This window comes from Sebastes umbrosus, chromosome 15 (genome assembly GCF_015220745.1).
Source record: "Sebastes umbrosus isolate fSebUmb1 chromosome 15, fSebUmb1.pri, whole genome shotgun sequence".
Lineage (NCBI taxonomy): Eukaryota > Metazoa > Chordata > Actinopteri > Perciformes > Sebastidae > Sebastes > Sebastes umbrosus.
In genome coordinates this window covers 32,436,963-32,457,651 of record NC_051283.1, presented here as the reverse complement: position 1 = coordinate 32,457,651, position 20,689 = coordinate 32,436,963, and the positions used below count along the sequence as shown (strand labels likewise).

At 40.3% G+C, this 20,689-nt stretch overlaps 1 protein-coding gene across 2 annotated transcripts in view; it reads left to right on the top strand.

The window, feature by feature from the left end:
* Positions 1-20,689, top strand: part of thsd7aa (thrombospondin, type I, domain containing 7Aa) — a 143,087-nt gene that overhangs the window by 57,418 nt on the left and 64,980 nt on the right. For both annotated transcript variants that reach the window (XR_005210309.1, XM_037795193.1), the window contains exons 2-3: positions 4,364-5,522; positions 15,296-15,544. Coding sequence is in view for 1 of the 2 variants with exons in the window: in XM_037795193.1 (XP_037651121.1) it covers positions 4,364-5,522; positions 15,296-15,544 (1,408 nt within the window). In the remaining variant the exon portion in view is untranslated. The remainder of the gene's footprint in view (positions 1-4,363; positions 5,523-15,295; positions 15,545-20,689) is intronic.

Sequence of the window (20,689 nt, the reverse complement as noted above, 5' to 3'; positions counted from 1 at the left end):
TGGAGGAAGAATATGAGGCCTTGAGATGGTATAATGCCCCAGTTTAGAATGGTAACAAACAGCATACCTGTGCTAACGTGGTAAATATACCTGTCTCACTGTCAGTGTTGGCAGACACTTTGCTTTACCTGCATATCCCTGTTTGGGTAGCATGTAGCGGAGTAGCGTAACTAAATGCTACACTAGTTGGAAATCAAGCTCATGCAGTTTGCTTGACAGCAACTCTGTGATCCAGAACCGGGTCAGTGGGTCAAGGACTCTGTTGTCGGAGCTCTGTATGTACATGAAGCCGATGTTTCCTACAGTAAGACAGGACATTCTCAACATAAAAGAAGGATTCAATCATTGTCTGTCTGTTCATCCTTCCAGAAGGTCTGTTATTATGGATTTACAGCTGGAATGATAATTCTTTATTCCACTGTGTTATGGGAATACTGGCTCCGTACGGGGGCATCCGGTAGTTAATGGTGAATTCTGACCTTTTCAGAGTCTTTTTATCATAGACATGTGTTCAACATATGAATACAGATTGACTGCCTGCTGCTGCTCTCATTTATCTCGCCTTTTCATCCAAAAGCCACCGGTGGGATGCACATCTCACACTGGTTTCCATTATCCCTGTAAATGCCAATGCCAATCTTGTGTTTGGCACCATGGGAGAAACGGGAGGAAGACCGGGTGGGAGGTCTGAGGGTTGCAGCGTAGGGTGCGTCCAAAAAGAGCAATCCCATTATTGGGGAGTGAAATCATTTCACACAGATCTCAATTTTCTTGTGCTGGCGAGCTGCGGAGGAGATAAACCCGTTGAGAAACATCAAGAAGAGATGCTTTTTTCTCCTCCCCTGTGGCCCGTCAGCTCTTATCTCTCAATAGTGGATATTAAAGTGTGTTGCAGCTGTAAAGACATCATTTACTTCCTTCAAACATCAACCTTTTTCACTCTATTGATTTATATCCATCTGCTGAGCAAGTAACTCAAATGAAATTAAAACCTAGAAAGCAGACGATGATGTTTTGTGTGACAGTCGGGGTCAGTGTTTGAGTTTTGTGTGACACTTTGTGTGTCCAGGACAACCGGAAGTCTTCTTGAGGCCTCAGCCAGCTGCTGATGAAAGCTGCTCCTGTCTAAGATCAAGTACCAACTGTTTCACATATCTAGTAAAGATGTTGCTCAGTAGATCCACGCTGTTATCACTGGGAACTACATACATGCCTCACTAGAGTGGACAGCTAGGCTGACGTAGCAACGGTAGCTAAGAGTGATGGGGTTCAGCCAAGGGTCTAATCTGGCTGTATGACCTGCTGGCAGTGTGACGGAGGCCGGCTTGTATTCTTATTTTTGTTCCGGTGGTCTCAGCAGAAGCTACTTTAAGTACGTTAATGGTGCTGATGTGAGGCAGTGCTGTCTTTAATTCCCATTCAACTAAACTGCATCCTCAATTCTGACTGGAGGGAAACGCATCTTGTTGCAGATTACGTTTGTTTTTGACGTAACACGAATACGTTTGTAAAGATCCGCGGAAGGTGGCAGCCAGTGACGTCGTACAACAAGAGATCCTTTCTAGTCTTCTAGTTGTCTTTCTATAACCGGACGACTGCCGGCTGTGAAGTTGTTTGACAAGTCTGAATAATGAAAGACTAATGCAACTAATTACTTTAGCTATTGAGCAGTTAGTAAAGTAATTCATTACTTTTTTTAATGATCTATTTATTAGGTAATTTAATTCAAATGAATTAATTTAATTAATTTTTAATGTATAATGAGCAGTTTAATTTCAGCTAACTCTCTGAGGATGTGACAGGAACAGTTGACCTCTGGTGGAGCTCCAGACCGGCTGCGTTCTCCTTTCTCTGCAGTGAATAGAGACCGTTGGTTAGATAAATGTGGTCCGTATAGTAGTGTCGTTCCTGATGGGTGTTTGTAGTATCAGGATGGAGGCGGGGTGTGACTAGACGTGTGTCATCCCTCCTCATTGGCACAGTGCCCTCCGTGCCTCCTGGCTCTTCTCAGTGGGTGATGGGCGATGTAGGCCAGCGTGAGTACAGCCGTCCTCATTTAGTTTCTACGCTCCCAGTCGGCCCACAGATAACCGTGTCATCCAGTGGCATGTTCATAAATTACGGTGAACACCTGTGTGGAGCTGAGACAATCCGGCCTGCCAGGGAGGTAATACTTTATAGAGACGCTGGCCTCTTTAGAGGGCTGCAGACGGGATGAATACCCGGCCCAGATGTCTGCTAGCCGTGCAGCACGGAGCCTTTTGTCTACAGTTTATTGTTAATTACACAATCAATACTGTTGTTTTTCATCACTGACCTCTCCCTCTCATCACTGACAGTGTATTAAATGTTGCCTCAGATATCCTATTCTTCCTGTGGTGTATTATAATGGCAGCCGGTGAGAGATGCCAGATGTGTGACTGCAGCTGTCTCTGGTGTCTGGGGCAGTTTCTTGCTACCTCTATTGATTGGTATTGATCCAGACACGCCGCCTGCAGCTGTGAGCTAATTCAGCCTGCCGGTTCCTCCGTTGACATTTTCATTGCTGTATCTCAGCTTTATTGAGTGAAGAGCACAGTTTAATACAGACGCTGACTTTTCACTCTGAGCACAATGAATTACTCTATTGTGTAGTGATAGACGGTTACAGCTCACACTTTCTCTTTACGGCTCCTCTCTCTTGGAGTTGTACAGTATTTAGATCGCCCAGCAGATCACACTGTTTCACACACATTAGCATTGGAATCGCGGTTTTGATGAAATTCCACTTTTAAGCCACTTTATCAGCCGTCTGCGAGTTGGTTTTAAAGGATCCATTCAGTGGATCACCATGAAGGTTTGTACACACATTCAAGATCAGGACCCCCTTCCTCTTCCTCTTCCTCTTCCTCTTCCTCTTCCTCTTCCCTTTCCTCTCTCTCTTCCTCTTCCTCTCTCTCTTCCTCTTCCTCTAGCGCCACCATGAGGTCGACATTCTTGGTTTTGAAAATACGTTGACAATTATTGGATGGATTGACGTGGACTTTTGGTCAGATATTTAAGGTTCCCAAAGGATGAATTCTAGTGACTTTGGTCCCCCCCCCCCCGACATTGTTATCTAGCGCCACCAGCAGGTCAATTATTTTTTTATCATTATTATTTTATGCTTTAGGAAGGCTTATGTTATGGAAAGTCATTTCTCTTTTGTTTTCTTTGAGAGTGTGGAATACTTATTATTTGGTTTGGATATAACAGATTTGTTTTCTCAATAACTGAATAATGGTTTTGTGATATTATTAGTGCAGCAAGCTTTGCATCTTGTGATGGTAAGATGTTTATTTAGTGATCATGGGAGAAGCTCATTAGTGTGTGAGTCGTTTGCAGAGTCTGGACGAACTGGAGGAGTTAGCAGAGTTGAAATGTGCAGCGATTCTGGCGTACGTACCGAGAACTAGACCAAATAAAACCACAGCGGGCCATTGGTCTTTCTCTGACTGGAACTCACTCCAAACAATGGAGAAACTTTATCGACACACATGCCTCTTGTTGACACTACCTGCATTCCCTGTTTTCACAACATACAAAATAAAAGCCCATTCCATATAAGTCAACCCAAAGGAAAGGTTCCCAGTCTGGTAACAGCAGACCAGACTAATGATACGCAAGGCCCTTCTTCATATCAGTTGAGTTCTGATGTTGTATTGATTGACTCTTCAGCTGCTCTGGCTCTGCATCTGCTGCACTCCTGACAGGGGTTTGTGCTGAAAATTGATGTTTACTTAGAACTATAATTACATTCTCATAAATCCAGTGAGAGTGCTGTCACAGTAGTGCACTGGGAAGCACTTACTTGATTTAGAAAGGCAGTAGTGTTATCTTTAGAAGCACTTTAGAACTATAAATAATCTGCTTTTTCTGATTTAATCTTATTTCGATTGGGCTTTTTGCCTGTTAAAAATAGTTTGAGTTTATTACGACTTTGGTTTTACTTTACGTCTAAGGTATTGGTTATGATAATGTTGCACTCATCAAAAGAACTGCTGAGATCTCGGAACATGCGGATATCTCTACAACAAAGACAGAAACCGATGGGACAAGGAAGCATTCAGATGATATGTTTATGAAACGTTTATTCAGATGATCTAAACCACGCTATTTGGAGGTAAACCTGGATGTGTTGGTATACTCCCTTACAGCACGGGGAAATGGTGCATTGCATGACGTTGTCGTCGGATGTTAACGACAGTTTGCATAATAACTTGATGTTCCCTTCTGAATATGTTTGGCTAGCCTGGCGGATGTTGTCTGATTGTTTGACTTTTACAAACAAGGTTATAATACATTTTGATTTTCCTTGACCTTTCTGTTGTCTTCCTCTCTACAGGTCCGTGGGGTCGTTGTATGGGCAGTGAGTGTGGACCCGGCGGCAGCCAGAGCAGGGCGGTATGGTGTGCCCACTCTGAAGGCTGGACTACGCTGCACACCAACTGTGACCAGACAGAACGGCCAGACAACCAGCAGAGCTGCTTCAGAGTGTGCGACTGGCACAAAGATCTTTACGACTGGCAGCTTGGCGCCTGGAACCAGTGTGTCCCGGTGTCGATGCGCAGCGCCGGCGTGCAACGCCCCGCCGTGTGTACCCGGGGAGAGGAGGGCATCCAGACCCGTGAGGTGGGCTGTGTCCAGAAAGCGAATGGCGAGCCTGCAGAAGATGCAATCTGTGAATACTTTGAGCCCAAACCACGCCTGGAACAGGCCTGTCTTATCCCCTGTCCACGGGACTGTGTGGTATCTGAGTTCAGCCTGTGGACTCACTGTTCTAAAACCTGCGGGATGGGCTTACAGAACCGGATACGCTTTGTTCTGGCTCCGCCACTGTTTGGCGGGGAAGCCTGTCCAAACTTGACGGAGTTTCAGACGTGCCAGCCGGGGCTCTGTGAGGGAGAGGAGAGCCTCTATAGCCTCCGGGTGGGACCCTGGGGGCTCTGCTCTGTCCCCATGCCGAGGCAAGCCAGACAAGCTGATAAACCACCCAGTGACAAACCCTCAAAGGAAAGTGATAAACTCTCCAAAGAGGGCGACAAACAGTCCAGAGAGAGTGACAAAACATCCAAAGGGGCTGACAAACAATCTAGAGAGGCTATCAAACTGTCCACTGAGGGCGACAAACAGCACAAAGAAGGAGACAAAAGGTCCAAAGAGGGTGAGAAACCATCCAGAGATGGACACAAACCGTCCAGACCCAACAGAAAACTGGACAGGGCCAACAGGAAACCAGACAGGCCATCCCGACAGGCAGACAGACCCAAACGACAGAAAAAGGCTAAAAACAAAGAGAAAAAGGAGAAAATGAGAGAGAAGGTCCGGGAGAGGTTAAGGGAGAGGGGGAAGGTGAAGGATCCGGAGACCAGAGAGCTCATCAAGAAGAAGAGGAACAGAAACCGTCAGAACCGCCTGGGAGGAAAGTTCTGGGACCTGCAGGTCGGCTACCAGACCAGAGAAGTGACCTGTGTGCATAAGAACGGAGTCGTTGAAGCTCTCAGGTAAGAAGCCCTCCAAAAGGTTTCCTTATGGGTCACCTTACATGCATGCCATCTACGATGACTACCCAATGCCTTTGTGTGACTGTATGCTTTCAAAGGTTTACTCTACTCTGGTTTCATCTTCACTTTCTTTCGAGGCTGGTCTGCAAAATAATCTGGGTTCAGCATTAAGATTAGAATAATGGTTACGTCTATGACAAGGCCAAAATATCATAGCATCAGATTAGGATTAGGTTTGGGCAAAGGTAAATTTGTTTAAAGGGTCAGTGGATGGCCTGTGATTTCAAAGGGTTAGGGCTGGGATTAGGTGCCCAGGTCAGGGTTAGGGTTTGGTATGTTGCCTCGACTGCGTTTACAGCAGTTAATACAGGAACAGCCCTCAGGAACAGGCTTCTGTCTCTTTAGGGGTTAGCTGTGGTAGAGTCAGGCTCTTTCTCTTTAGGGGTTAGATGTGGTAGAGTCAGGCTCTTTCTCTTTAGGGGTTAGCTGTGGTAGAGTCAGGCTCTTTCTCTTTAGGGGTTAGCTGTGGTAGAGTCAGGCTTCTGTCTCTTTAGGGGTTAGATGTGGTAGAGACAGGCTTCTGTCTCTTTAGGGGTTAGCTGTGGTAGAGACAGGCTCTTTCTCTTTAGGGGTTAGATGTGGTAGAGACAGGCTAACGTCTCTTTAGGGGTTAGATGTGGTAGAGACAGGCTAACGTCTCTTTAGGGGTTAGATGTGGTAGAGACAGGCTAACGTCTCTTTAGGGGTTAGATGTGGTAGAGACAGGCTTCTGTCTCTTTAGGGGTTAGCTGTGGTAGAGTCAGGCTTCTGTCTCTTTAGGGGTTAGATGTGGTAGAGTCAGGCTTCTGTCTCTTTAGGGGTTAGATGTGGTAGAGACAGGCTAACATCTCTTTAGGGGTTAGATGTGGTAGAGACAGGCTAACGTCTCTTTAGGGGTTAGATGTGGTAGAGACAGGCTCTTTCTCTTTAGGGGTTAGATGTGGTAGAGTCAGGCTTCTGTCTCTTTAGGGGTTAGATGTGGTAGAGACAGGCTAACGTCTCTTTAGGGGTTAGATGTGGTAGAGACAGGCTAACGTCTCTTTAGGGGTTAGATGTGGTAGAGACAGGCTTCTGTCTCTTTAGGGGTTAGCTGTGGTAGAGACAGGCTTCTGTCTCTTTAGGGGTTAGATGTGGTAGAGTCAGGCTTCTGTCTCTTTAGGGGTTAGATGTGGTAGAGTCAGGCTTCTGTCTCTTTAGGGGTTAGCTGTGGTAGAGACAGGCTCTTTCTCTTTAGGGGTTAGCTGTGGTAGAGACAGGCTTCTGTCTCTTTAGGGGTTAGCTGTGGTAGAGTCAGGCTTCTGTCTCTTTAGGGGTTAGATGTGGTAGAGACAGGCTCTTTCTCTTTAGGGGTTAGATGTGGTAGAGTCAGGCTTCTGTCTCTTTAGGGGTTAGCTGTGGTAGAGTCAGGCTTCTGTCTCTTTAGGGGTTAGATGTGGTAGAGACAGGCTCTTTCTCTTTAGGGGTTAGATGTGGTAGAGACAGGCTCTTTCTCTTTAGGGGTTAGATGTGGTAGAGTCAGGCTCTTTCTCTTTAGGGGTTAGATGTGGTAGAGTCAGGCTCTTTCTCTTTAGGGGTTAGATGTGGTAGAGACAGGCTCTTTCTCTTTAGAGGTTAGCTGTGGTAGAGTCAGGCTTCTGTCTCTTTAGGGGTTAGATGTGGTAGAGTCAGGCTCTTTCTCTTTAGGGGTTAGATGTGGTAGAGTCAGGCTTCTGTCTCTTTAGGGGTTAGATGTGGTAGAGTCAGGCTTCTGTCTCTTTAGGGGTTAGATGTGGTAGAGTCAGGCTCTTTCTCTTTAGGGGTTAGATGTGGTAGAGTCAGGCTTCTGTCTCTTTAGGGGTTAGATGTGGTAGAGTCAGGCTTCTGTCTCTTTAGGGGTTAGATGTGGTAGAGTCAGGCTCTTTCTCTTTAGGGGTTAGATGTGGTAGAGTCAGGCTCTTTCTCTTTAGGGGTTAGATGTGGTAGAGTCAGGCTCTTTTATTCTTAAACTGCTTTCACATGACAGGAAGTTTGCTTGAGGTGTGCGAGGTAGGGTGCAGGGCTTTGCAGAGGCAGCAGGTAAGATCTCTGCCCATAAAGAGCACTAGGAACGGCATTCACTGTATCTAGGCAACAACAACAGACGTTCTCATTGGTTGCCCTTTGAAAGGTCAGTGTCAACCGAGGTCAAAGTTGAAATGATTTGAACTTTGAACGCAGCATTCGGTGGCGGTTCCGAGCGGTGGGCCATATGAAGGGTGGCGCTAACTGAGATTATTAAAAATCCCACATGAGTTTGGCTTGAGTTTAATTAGTGGAATTGTTAATGGTATCCATACATAATTTATAATGCCACAATGCAGGGCCTCAGCAGTGAGGGTCGGAATGAGAACTGCTGTCCATTTCAGTTAGTCAATGTTGGACATCATTGTGTCTCTTCTACGTCCTCAGTGTTCATACAGCGTCTCCCACCTCAGTAATACTAGACGCTCCACAGTGAGCTCCATCCTAAGACGTACAGTCTCAATCCATGTTTTCCTCCAGCTAGGTCAATGTCCATGTGGTGTCTGAGAGCCATGTTCTTTGTTAGGAGATGGATGGCCTCATTCTGTCTCGCTGTGCTCGCTCGGCTCTAATAGAGGCCACTGAGCAGCGTCCATTACATCCTGAGAAAATCAAGACTCTCGTGATACATTTGCTTTTAATGCCTGGGAGAAGGTCAGAATTCATAAATCATTTAAGCTTCAAACAAATGCCACTCGTCATTTTCCAGCATTCAAGTCCAATATTATATTTACATGATACACACTAGGATTGATGTCTAGTTTGGGATATCCAGAAGAGAAGCAGATATCCTCTGTCTGTCAGTGGCCGATAGACGTTATTCTGCCACACTGGTCTGGTGGAGTAGAGTATGTCACGGGATGCACAGATGGCTAAAAGCTTCAAAGAGGCTTAGTTGATAGTGATGTCCATATTACTGCTGGCCGGTGCCCAGAGTCAAGCTTATTTACAGTTGGAGCCATCACTATGGGAATTTACAATTTGATCTGGTGGCTAAAACTGCTAATTATCCCCAAGAGTCCAGGCTTTAAAATGAGGATGATATGAGAAGAGACCATCCTCTCTCTTTTCCTCATGCTCCATCTATCAGAACAACCCGGAATCACGGGAAGGATCTATAAATACCACGACATTAAACGGACATTACGTGTGTCATGTGCACGCATTTTAGCCTTTTCGTGTGTCATTTGTACGCCACGCAAACATCTGCAGTTAGGTTTAGGCAAAAAAAAAACACTTAGTTAGGTTAAGGAAAAATATTGTGGTTGGGCTTAAAATAAGTACGTAAACTAAGTAAAATACGTACGTAAACAACGTAGCAACCACGAAAAACACGTGACAAACGTCAATAAAAAACACGTGAAAAACGTCACTAAAGACACGTGACAAACGTCACTAAAAACACGTGACAAAGATCACTAAAAAACACGTCACAAACGTCACTAAAAACACGTGACAAAGATCACTAAAAAACACGTCACAAACGTCACTAAAAACACGTGACAAAGATCAGTAAAGACACGTGACAAACATCACTAAAAACACGTGACAAAGATCACGAAAAAAACGTGACAAAGATCACTAAAAACACGTGACAAAGATCACTAAAAAACACGTGACAAACGTCACTAAAAACACGTGACAAACGTCAATAAAAAACACGTGAAAAACGTCACTAAAAACACGTGACAAAGATCACTAAAAACACGTGACAAAGATCACTAAAAACACGTGACAAAGATCACTAAAGACACGTAACAAAGATCACTAAAGACACGTGACAAAGATCACTAAAAAAACGTAACAAAGATCACTAAAGACACGTAACAAAGATCACTAAAGACACGTGACAAAGATCACTAAAAACACGTGACAAAGATCACTAAAAACACGTGACAAAGATCACTAAAAACACGTGACAAAGATCACTAAAGACACGTGACAAAGATCACTAAAAACACGTGACAAAGATCACTAAAAACACGTGACAAACGTCACTAAAAACACGTGACAAGCGTCACTAAAAACACGTGACAAACGTCACTAAAAACACGTGACAAGCGTCACTGAAAACACGTGACAAACGTTACAAAAACACGTGACAAGCGTCACTAAATACACGTGACAAAGATCACTAAAAAACACATGACAAGCGTCACAAAAACACGTGACAAACGTCACTAAAAACACGTGACAAAGATCACTAAAAACACGTGACAAGCGTCACAAAAACACGTGGCAAGCGTCACAAAAACACGTGACAAAGTAGCAGAGAGAGAGAGAGAGAGAGACAGAGAGAGAGACAGAGAGAGAGAGAGACAGAGAGAGAGAGAGAGAGAGAGAGAGAGAGAGAGAGAGAGACAGAGACAGAGAGAGAGAGAGAGACAGAGAGAGAGAAAGAGAGAGAGAGAGAGAGAGACAGAGACAGAGAGAGAGAGAGAGAGACAGAGAGAGAGAGAGAGAGACAGAGAGAGAGGAGAGAGAGAGAGACAGAGAGGGAGAGAGACAGAGAGAGAGAGAGCCAGAGAGAGAGAGAAACAGAGAGAGAGAGAGAGAATGAATGAATGAATGAATGACTTTATTTCAAACATACAAAGAAAAAAACAGATACAAATTAATAAACAAAACAAGTGTCCGATAAGGAGTAGGTAGAAGTAAAACTTATATTTCTCACTTCTCTAATAACTCATACATCATAGATGATAATATGATATAATATAATATAATATAATATGATATAATATAATATAATATAATATAATATAATATAATATGATATGATATAATATAATATAATATAATATAATATAATATAATATAATATATAAACTATACCAAATTTATTTACATCCCAAATTAAATATATGAACAGCATTCAAAGTTTATTTACAACCCACATATCCATCCAGAGTTAAAAATTAAATATAAACCAACCCTTAACACAACCCTTAACACAACCCTTAACACAACTCCTCCTCGTCCATACACCTCCCTAAAATATGTCTTTGTATAGCTTTTTAAATTGATTTCTATTTGTGCTCCGCTTCAACCCGTCACCTCCTAACCCAGTCCACACATCCAAGATTATGTTTAGAGGACAGGGCTGCATAGTTTCATAAGCAGGCCTGTGTCTAGATGCTGCTGTGTCTTGACACTTCACTAGAAAAGGGTTTACATAAAGAACCTCAGAAATAGATAGAAACACAATAAAAGAAGACAGTTTGTTTGTACACAAAGCTTCAGAAGGAAGTTGAGCTGTTGAGAAGCAGAGAAGTGAAGCAGTGTGTCATTATTCCAAACGGCCGATCAACTTCCACCAAACACACCGAGAGGAAAACAAGTGTCTTTCAACTCCTCAGCAATCCCATCATCAAACAGAGCCGCGGTGCTCTGAAGCAGCGGCTGGAAGACGGAGAACAAAGTGTTTGTGTTTGTAATGAACAACTTTCAAACGTTGTTTATCACGCTGGCTGAGTGAAACAAAGGAGAGCTGCAGGATGTACAGCAACGTTTGACCAGTCTCAAACATTTTAGTAATCCTTTATTGGGTTCTTATAATCCACTCTGTGGACGGAGGCATTTCAACAGGCTTCTTTCTGTCTGTATACTGTTGGATGTGTGGTTATATGTGGACTCATTTTAACATTATGAATAAAGGCAATACATTCACAGGTTGGACTCTTCACGCTATAACTTTTTATGTGCTGTTATTTGGGGTTAAGGTTATATAATTATATGCATTTCAAATTATAATCCATAACACTCATTTTATCATTGATGCTTTTTATGGCCCACATTTTTCCATCAACAGCCATTCAATGTATTTGTTCTCTGTAATCACCTCAATGTTTAAGGAACTTCAGCATTGACTTCACCTCTCAGAACCACAGAACTGGACCTGATGTTCAAGACAAATACTATTACCAATGAAATTCTATCACAAGTCCAATATGACCGTGTCAGACAACGCTGTTGAAAGAGGTATTGAAACCATATCGGAGCTGATCTGAGCATATTTTAATAGATCAGTATTAGCTGAAATAAAGCCTGAATGCCTCCGTGATGACAGCGAGGCTCGACTGTGTCAGCATCTTGCTGCATATCCGAGGGGAAATTACAGTGTGCACTCTGTATGTGACTGAATTATAATGCTGAGGTTGGCAGAATACATGGATCGGCTCAGCCCCGATGCTTCTCATCAGCAGTGAGAGCAGAGTACAACACATTCAGGTAGCAGCTTGTGATGTGTAGCCACTGCTGTCCATCGTTCTTACAGCATAAAATGACAAACACTGCCGGTGGCAGGTCATATCAGCTGTAATGTTAGTTCCGTGAGTAACTTGATGGCAGAATAAAACTAAACTGTGAGCCCTGGGCCGCTCTGGATGTACGAGCAGGACGTGTTGGCGCCCTCGCTGCAGCGGTTCAGCTGCGTCTCTCCGGCGTCTGCTGCTGCTGTCAGCTCTTTCTCTACATTGACTTTACCTTTCATTGTAGACATTTACTTTCATTATGAATGTCATTTATATGTTGACGTTAGACAGAACATTTTAAGAAGCGGCTGATCATTTGTATATTAATATTCGATTAACGATTAAAAACTGGTACTCTATTAATTTATGGAGCCGTGCAAGTCAATGCATGTTCTACAACACTCTCCTGTAAGTATTTCACAATAAAAGCCTTGTTTTAACAAATGAAGGAATTCTGTGCACAGAAAAAAATGCTGGAGGGCTTTCATTTTGAAACAGAAACAGAGAGTGTTGAGTTAGAAATAAATCTTTACCTTGTTCATGTCTGTGACTTATTCTACAGATATAAAAATAATAAATTCAACTTATATAGCGCTTTTAGAGAACTCAAAGACGTTAGATATAGACGCAATAGAAGCCACAAATCAACCACAGCTGAAATCTTAAGGATTATAATGTAAACACTCCTTTTCAGTATCTGTCTGCTGATATGATATGATATGATATGATATGATATGATATGATATAATATGATATGATATGATATGATATGATATATGATATGATATATGATATATGATATGATATGATATATGATATGATATGATATGATATGATATGATATGATATGATATAATATGATATGATATGATATGATATGCTCTGGTATGATATGATATGATATGATATGATATGATATGATATGATATGATATGATATGATATGATATGATATGATATATGATATATGATATATGATATGATATGATATGATATGCTCTGGTATGATATGATATGATATATGATATATGATATGATATGATATGATATGATATGCTCTGGTATGATATGATATGATATGATATATGATATGATATGATATGATATGATATGATATGATATGATATATGATATATGATATGATATGATATGATATGCTCTGGTATGATATGATATGATATGATATATGATATATGATATGATATGATATGATATATGATATATGATATGATATGATATGATATGCTCTGGTATGATATGATATGATATGATATATGATATATGATATGATATGATATGATATGATATGATATGATATGATATATGATATATGATATGATATGATATGATATGATATGATATGATATGATATGGTATGATATGATATGATATGATATGCTCTGGTATGATATGATATGATATGATATGATATGATATATGATATGATATGATATGATATGATATGATATGATATGATATATGATATGATATGATATGATATGATATGATATGATATGATATGATATGATATGATATATGATATGATATGATATGATATGATATATGATATATGATATGATATGATATGATATGATATGCTCTGGTATGATATGATATGATATGATATGATATATGATATATGATATGATATGATATGATATGATTTGATATATGATATATGATATGATATGGTATGATATATGATATATGATATGATATATGATATATGATATATGATATGATATGATATGATATGATATATAATATGATATGATATGATATATGATATATGATATATGATATGATATGATATATGATATGATATGATATATGATATATGATATGATATGATATGATATATGATATGATATGATATGATATGATATATGATATGATATGATATGATATATGATATATGATATGATATGATATGATATGATATATGATATATGATATATGATATGATATATGATATTTGATATGATATGACATGATATTATATATGATATATGATATGATATGATATGATATGATATATGATATATGATATATGATATGATATGATATATGATATATGATATGATATGATATGATATATGATATATGATATGATATGATATGATATGCTCTGGTATGATATGATATGATATGATATATGATATATGATATGATATGATATGATATGATATGATATGATATGATATATGATATATGATATGATATGATATGATATGATATGATATGATATGATATGGTATGATATGATATGATATGATATGATATGATATGATATGATATATGATATGATATGATATGATATGATATGATATATGATATATGATATGATATGATATGATATGATATGCTCTGGTATGATATGATATGATATGATATGATATATGATATATGATATGATATGATATGATATGATTTGATATATGATATATGATATGATATGGTATGATATATGATATATGATATGATATATGATATATGATATATGATATGATATGATATGATATGATATATAATATGATATGATATGATATATGATATATGATATATGATATGATATGATATATGATATGATATGATATATGATATATGATATGATATGATATGATATATGATATGATATGATATGATATGATATATGATATGATATGATATGATATATGATATATGATATGATATGATATGATATGATATATGATATATGATATATGATATGATATGATATGATATTTGATATGATATGACATGATATTATATATGATATATGATATGATATGATATGATATGATATATGATATATGATATATGATATGATATGATATGATATGATATATGATATATGATATGATATGATAAGATATGATATGATATGATATGATATATGATATGATATGATATGATATATGATATATGATATGATATGATATGATATGATATGATATGATATATGATATATGATATGATATGATATATGATATATGATATGATATGATATGATATGATATGATATATGATATATGATATGATATGATATGATATGATATGATATGATATGATATATGATATATGATATATGATATGATATGATATGATATGATATATGATATGATATGATATGATATGATATGCTCTGGTATGATATGATATGATACGATATGATATGATATGATATGATATGATATGATATGATATGATATGATATGATATGATATGCTCTGGTATGATATGATATGATATGATATGATATGATATGATATGATATGATATGATATGATATGGTATGCTCCACTGTTCTTTAAAGAAAGACGTTTCTATTTAAATGTCTTTTATTGTTTGTAGTCTGTCTTAATATAATACAATAATTAATAATGTGTAACAGAACATATGTGTAAAGTATTAAAGTCTCCTGATGTTCTCTCGTCTCCAGCCTGTGCTCTCAGGAGTCGCTGCCGGTGACCTTCCAGGCCTGCGTCATGACCAAAGACTGCGATGTGACCGAGTGGTCCGAATGGTCGGCTTGCTCCAAGGAGTGCTACGACCCCAACGGGCCGAAGGGGGAGCGCACTCGCACCAGAAAAGTGAGCCAGTTCCCGATTGACGGAGGAGCAGATTGTCCAGAGCTGGAGGAGAAGGAGCCCTGCAGCCCCCAGGGAGACGGCGTGCCGCCCTGCATCGTGTAAGTAGATCGACTGGACGGAGACAGGAGGACTTATCAGACTGAAGGACAGGTGTGATGCTGGCTAGGAGAGTTCATCCTAATCATCCTAATCACTTTTAGGAGCTTATCATGATATTTACATGTCAAATAAGACATTAGTCAGACAGAAATGGGCTGCTGTGGTCGACCCAATGATCAACCTTCCCATTAAAAGAATCAACGGTGTCCCTGTTAGCTTGTTGGCCTTGGTTCCTCACTCTAACATTACAGCCTACACACTGCTGAGAGACAACACTTTGACTCTAACATTAGAGCCTACACACTGCTGAGAGATAACACTTTGACTCTACATTATAGCCTACACACTGCTGAGTGACAACACTTAGACTCTACATTAGAGCCTACACACTGCTGAGTGACAACACTTAGACTCTACATTAGAGCCTACACACTGCTGAGTGACAACACTTTGACTCTAACATTAGAGCCTACACACTGCTGAGTGACAACACTTAGACTCTACATTAGAGCCTACACACTGCTGAGTGACAACACTTAGACTCTACATTAGAGCCTACACACTGCTGAGTGACAACACTTTGACTCTAACATTAGAGCCTACACACTGCTGAGTGACAACACTTAGACTCTACATTACAGCCTACACACTGCTGAGTGACAACACTTAGACTCTACATTATAGCCTACACACTGCTGAGAGATAACACTTTGACTCTAACATTAGAGCCTACACACTGCTGAGAGATAACACTTTGACTCTACATTACAGCCTACACACTGCTGAGAGATAACACTTTGACTCTACATTACAGCCTACACACTGCTGAGAGATAACACTTTGACTCTACATTACAGCCTACACACTGCTGAGTGACAACACTTAGACTCTACATTACAGCCTACACACTGCTGAGTGACAACACTTAGACTCTAAATTATAGCCTACACACTGCTGAGTGACAACACTTTGACTCTTACATTATAGCCTACACACTGCTGAGTGACAACACTTTGACTCTTACATTATAGCCTACACACTGCTGAGTGACAACACTTTGACTCTAACATTAGAGCCTACACACTGCTGAGTGACAACACTTAGACTCTACATTATAGCCTACACACTGCTGAGTGACAACACGTTGACTCTTACATTATAGCCTACACACTGCTGAGTGACAACACTTTGACTCTACATTATAGCCTACACACTGCTGAGACAACACTTTGACTCTAACATTAGAGCCTACACACTGCTGAGAGATAACACTTTGACTCTAACATTAGAGCCTACACACTGCTGAGAGATAACACTTTGACTCTAACATTAGAGCCTACACACTGCTGAGAGATAACACTTTGACTCTACATTACAGCCTACACACCGCTGAGTGACAACACTTAGACTCTACATTACAGCCTACACACTGCTGAGAGATAACACTTTGACTCTACATTACAGCCTACACACTGCTGAGTGACAACACTTAGACTCTACATTACAGCCTACACACTGCTGAGTGACAACACTTAGACTCTAAATTATAGCCTACACACTGCTGAGTGACAACACTTAGACTCTACATTATAGCCTACACACTGCTGAGTGACAACACTTTGACTCTAACATTATAGCCTACACACTGCTGAGTGACAACACTTTGACTCTTACATTATAGCCTACACACTGCTGAGTGACAACACTTTGACTCTTACATTATAGCCTACACACTGCTGAGTGACAACACTTTGACTCTAACATGATAGCCTACACACTGCTGAGTGACAACACTTTGACTCTACATTATAGCCTACACACTGCTGAGTGACAACACTTTGACTCTACATTATAGCCTACACACTGCTGAGTGACAACACTTTGACTCTACATTATAGCCTACACACTGCTGAGTGACAACACTTAGACTCTACATTATAGCCTACACACTGCTGAGTGACAACACTTTGACTCTAACATGATAGCCTACACACTGCTGAGTGACAACACTTTGACTCTTACATTAGAGCCTACACACTGCTGAGTGACAACACTTAGACTCTAACATGATAGCCTACACACTGCTGAGTGACAACACTTTGACTCTTACATTAGAGCCTACACACTGCTGAGTGACAACACTTAGACTCTAACATTATAGCCTACACACTGCTGAGTGACAACACTTTGACTCTACATTATAGCCTACACACTGCTGAGTGACAACACTTTGACTCTTACATTATAGCCTACACACTGCTGAGTGACAACACTTTGACTCTTACATTATAGCCTACACACTGCTGAGTGACAACACTTTGACTCTAACATGATAGCCTACACACTGCTGAGTGACAACACTTTGACTCTACATTATAGCCTACACACTGCTGAGTGACAACACTTTGACTCTAACATGATAGCCTACACACTGCTGAGTGACAACACTTTGACTCTTACATTATAGCCTACACACTGCTGAGTGACAACACTTAGACTCTAACATTATAGCCTACACACTGCTGAGAGACAACACTTTGACTCTTACATTAGAACCTACACACTGCTGAGTGACAACACTTAGACTCTACATTATAGCCTACACACTGCTGAGTGACAACACTTTGACTCTAACATGATAGCCTACACACTGCTGAGTGACAACACTTTGACTCTACATTATAGCCTACACACTGCTGAGTGACAACACTTTGACTCTAACATGATAGCCTACACACTGCTGAGTGACAACACTTTGACTCTTACATTATAGCCTACACACTGCTGAGTGACAACACTTAGACTCTAACATTATAGCCTACACACTGCTGAGAGACAACACTTTGACTCTTACATTAGAACCTACACACTGCTGAGTGACAACACTTAGACTCTAAATTATAGCCTACACACTGCTGAGAGATAACACTTTGACTCTAACATTATAGCCTACACACTGCTGAGTGACAACACTTTGACTCTACATTACAGCCTACACACTGCTGAGTGACAACACTTTGACTCTTACATTATAGCCTACACACTGCTGAGAGACAACACTTTGACTCTTACATTAGAGCCTACACACTGCTGAGAGACAACACTTAACTCTTACATTATAGCCTACACACTGCTGAGAGATAACACTTTGACTCTTACATTAGAGCCTACACACTGCTGAGAGACAACACTTTGACTCTTACATTACAACCTACACACTGCTGAGAGATAACACTTTGACTCTACATTACAGCCTACACACTGCTGAGAGATAACACTTTGACTCTACATTACAGCCTACACACTGCTGAGTGACAACACTTTGACTCTAACATTACAGCCTACACACTGCTGAGTGACAACACTTTGACTCTACATTATAGCCTACACACTGCTGAGAGACAACATTTTGACTCTAACATTAGAGCCTACACACTGCTGAGAGACAACACTTAGACTCTACATTATAGCCTACACACTGCTGAGAGACAACACTTAGACTCTACATTATAGCCTACACACTGCTGAGTGACAACACTTTGACTCTTACATTAGAGCCTACACACTGCTGAGAGACAACACTTTGACTCTAACATTATAGCCTACACACTGCTGAGAGACAACACTTTGACTCTACATTACAGCCTACACACTGCTGAGTGACAACACTTTGACTCTTACATTAGAGCCTACACACTGCTGAGAGACAACACTTTGACTCTAACATTATAGCCTACACACTGCTGAGAGACAACACTTTGACTCTACATTACAGCCTACACACTGCTGAGTGACAACACTTTGACTCTTACATTAGAGCCTACACACTGCTGAGTGACAACACTTTGACTCTACATTATAGCCTACACACTGCTGAGAGACAACACTTAGACTCTACATTATAGCCTACACACTGCTGAGAGACAACACTTAGACTCTAACATTAGAGCCTACACACTGCTGAGTGACAACACTTAGACTCTACATTATAGCCTACACACTGCTGAGAGACAACACTTAGACTCTACATTATAGCCTACACACTGCTGAGTGACAACACTTTGACTCTTACATTAGAGCCTACACACTGCTGAGTGACAACACTTTGACTCTACATTATAGCCTACACACTGCTGAGAGACAACACTTTGACTCTAACATTAGAGCCTACACACTGCTGAGAGATAACACTTTGACTCTACATTAGAGCCTACACACTGCTGAGAGACAACACATTGACTCTTACATTATAGCCTACACACTGCTGAGAGACAACACTTTGACTCTAACATTAGAGCCTACACACTGCTGAGTGACAACACTTAGACTCTACATTATAGCCTACACACTGCTGAGAGACAACACTTAGACTCTACATTATAGCCTACACACTGCTGAGTGACAACACTTTGACTCTTACATTAGAGCCTACACACTGCTGAGTGACAACACTTTGACTCTACATTATAGCCTACACACTGCTGAGTGACAACACTTAGACTCTACATTAGAGCCTACACACTGCTGAGAGACAACACTTTGACTCTACATTATAGCCTACACACTGCTGAGAGACAACACTTTGACTCTACATTTAGAGACAGACATTCGAGGCCACGTTGCTCGTACTGCCAGAATGCTTTAAACTTAACAGCAACATTTGGACCTGTAAACGATGTCACGATAAGGCAGTTACATTCAAATCTGATTTCTTTCCCATCTTCCAGAGTGTAAACTAGGAGATTAATACGTGCATTATCATAGTCTTCCTTCAGCATACGGTCTGTATTGCATAACATCGCGTCATTTAATGCATGACACCCCGGACACACCATCTAGTCAGCAGTCAGGATACTATGGCTGGGATATGCCATCAGATCTGAAGCAGCTGTGCATGTCAGCACTGGCAATGACATGGTGAGATGCTGCTGGTCTGTGGGTTGTACAGAAAACACCTGGAGCAGGTATTCTACCGGCTGTCATACGCTGGCGGTGAGTGTTGCCCTTCATTATGTCCAGCTGGTGACGGTTAACCAATAACGGTGTTCGGTGAAGGCGAAGGCCGCTCCAAACAACAACAAGAGATTGAGTTAGAATATTAATAACAACTAGATTTTTAGTAAATAAATGTTAAAGTGATTTTC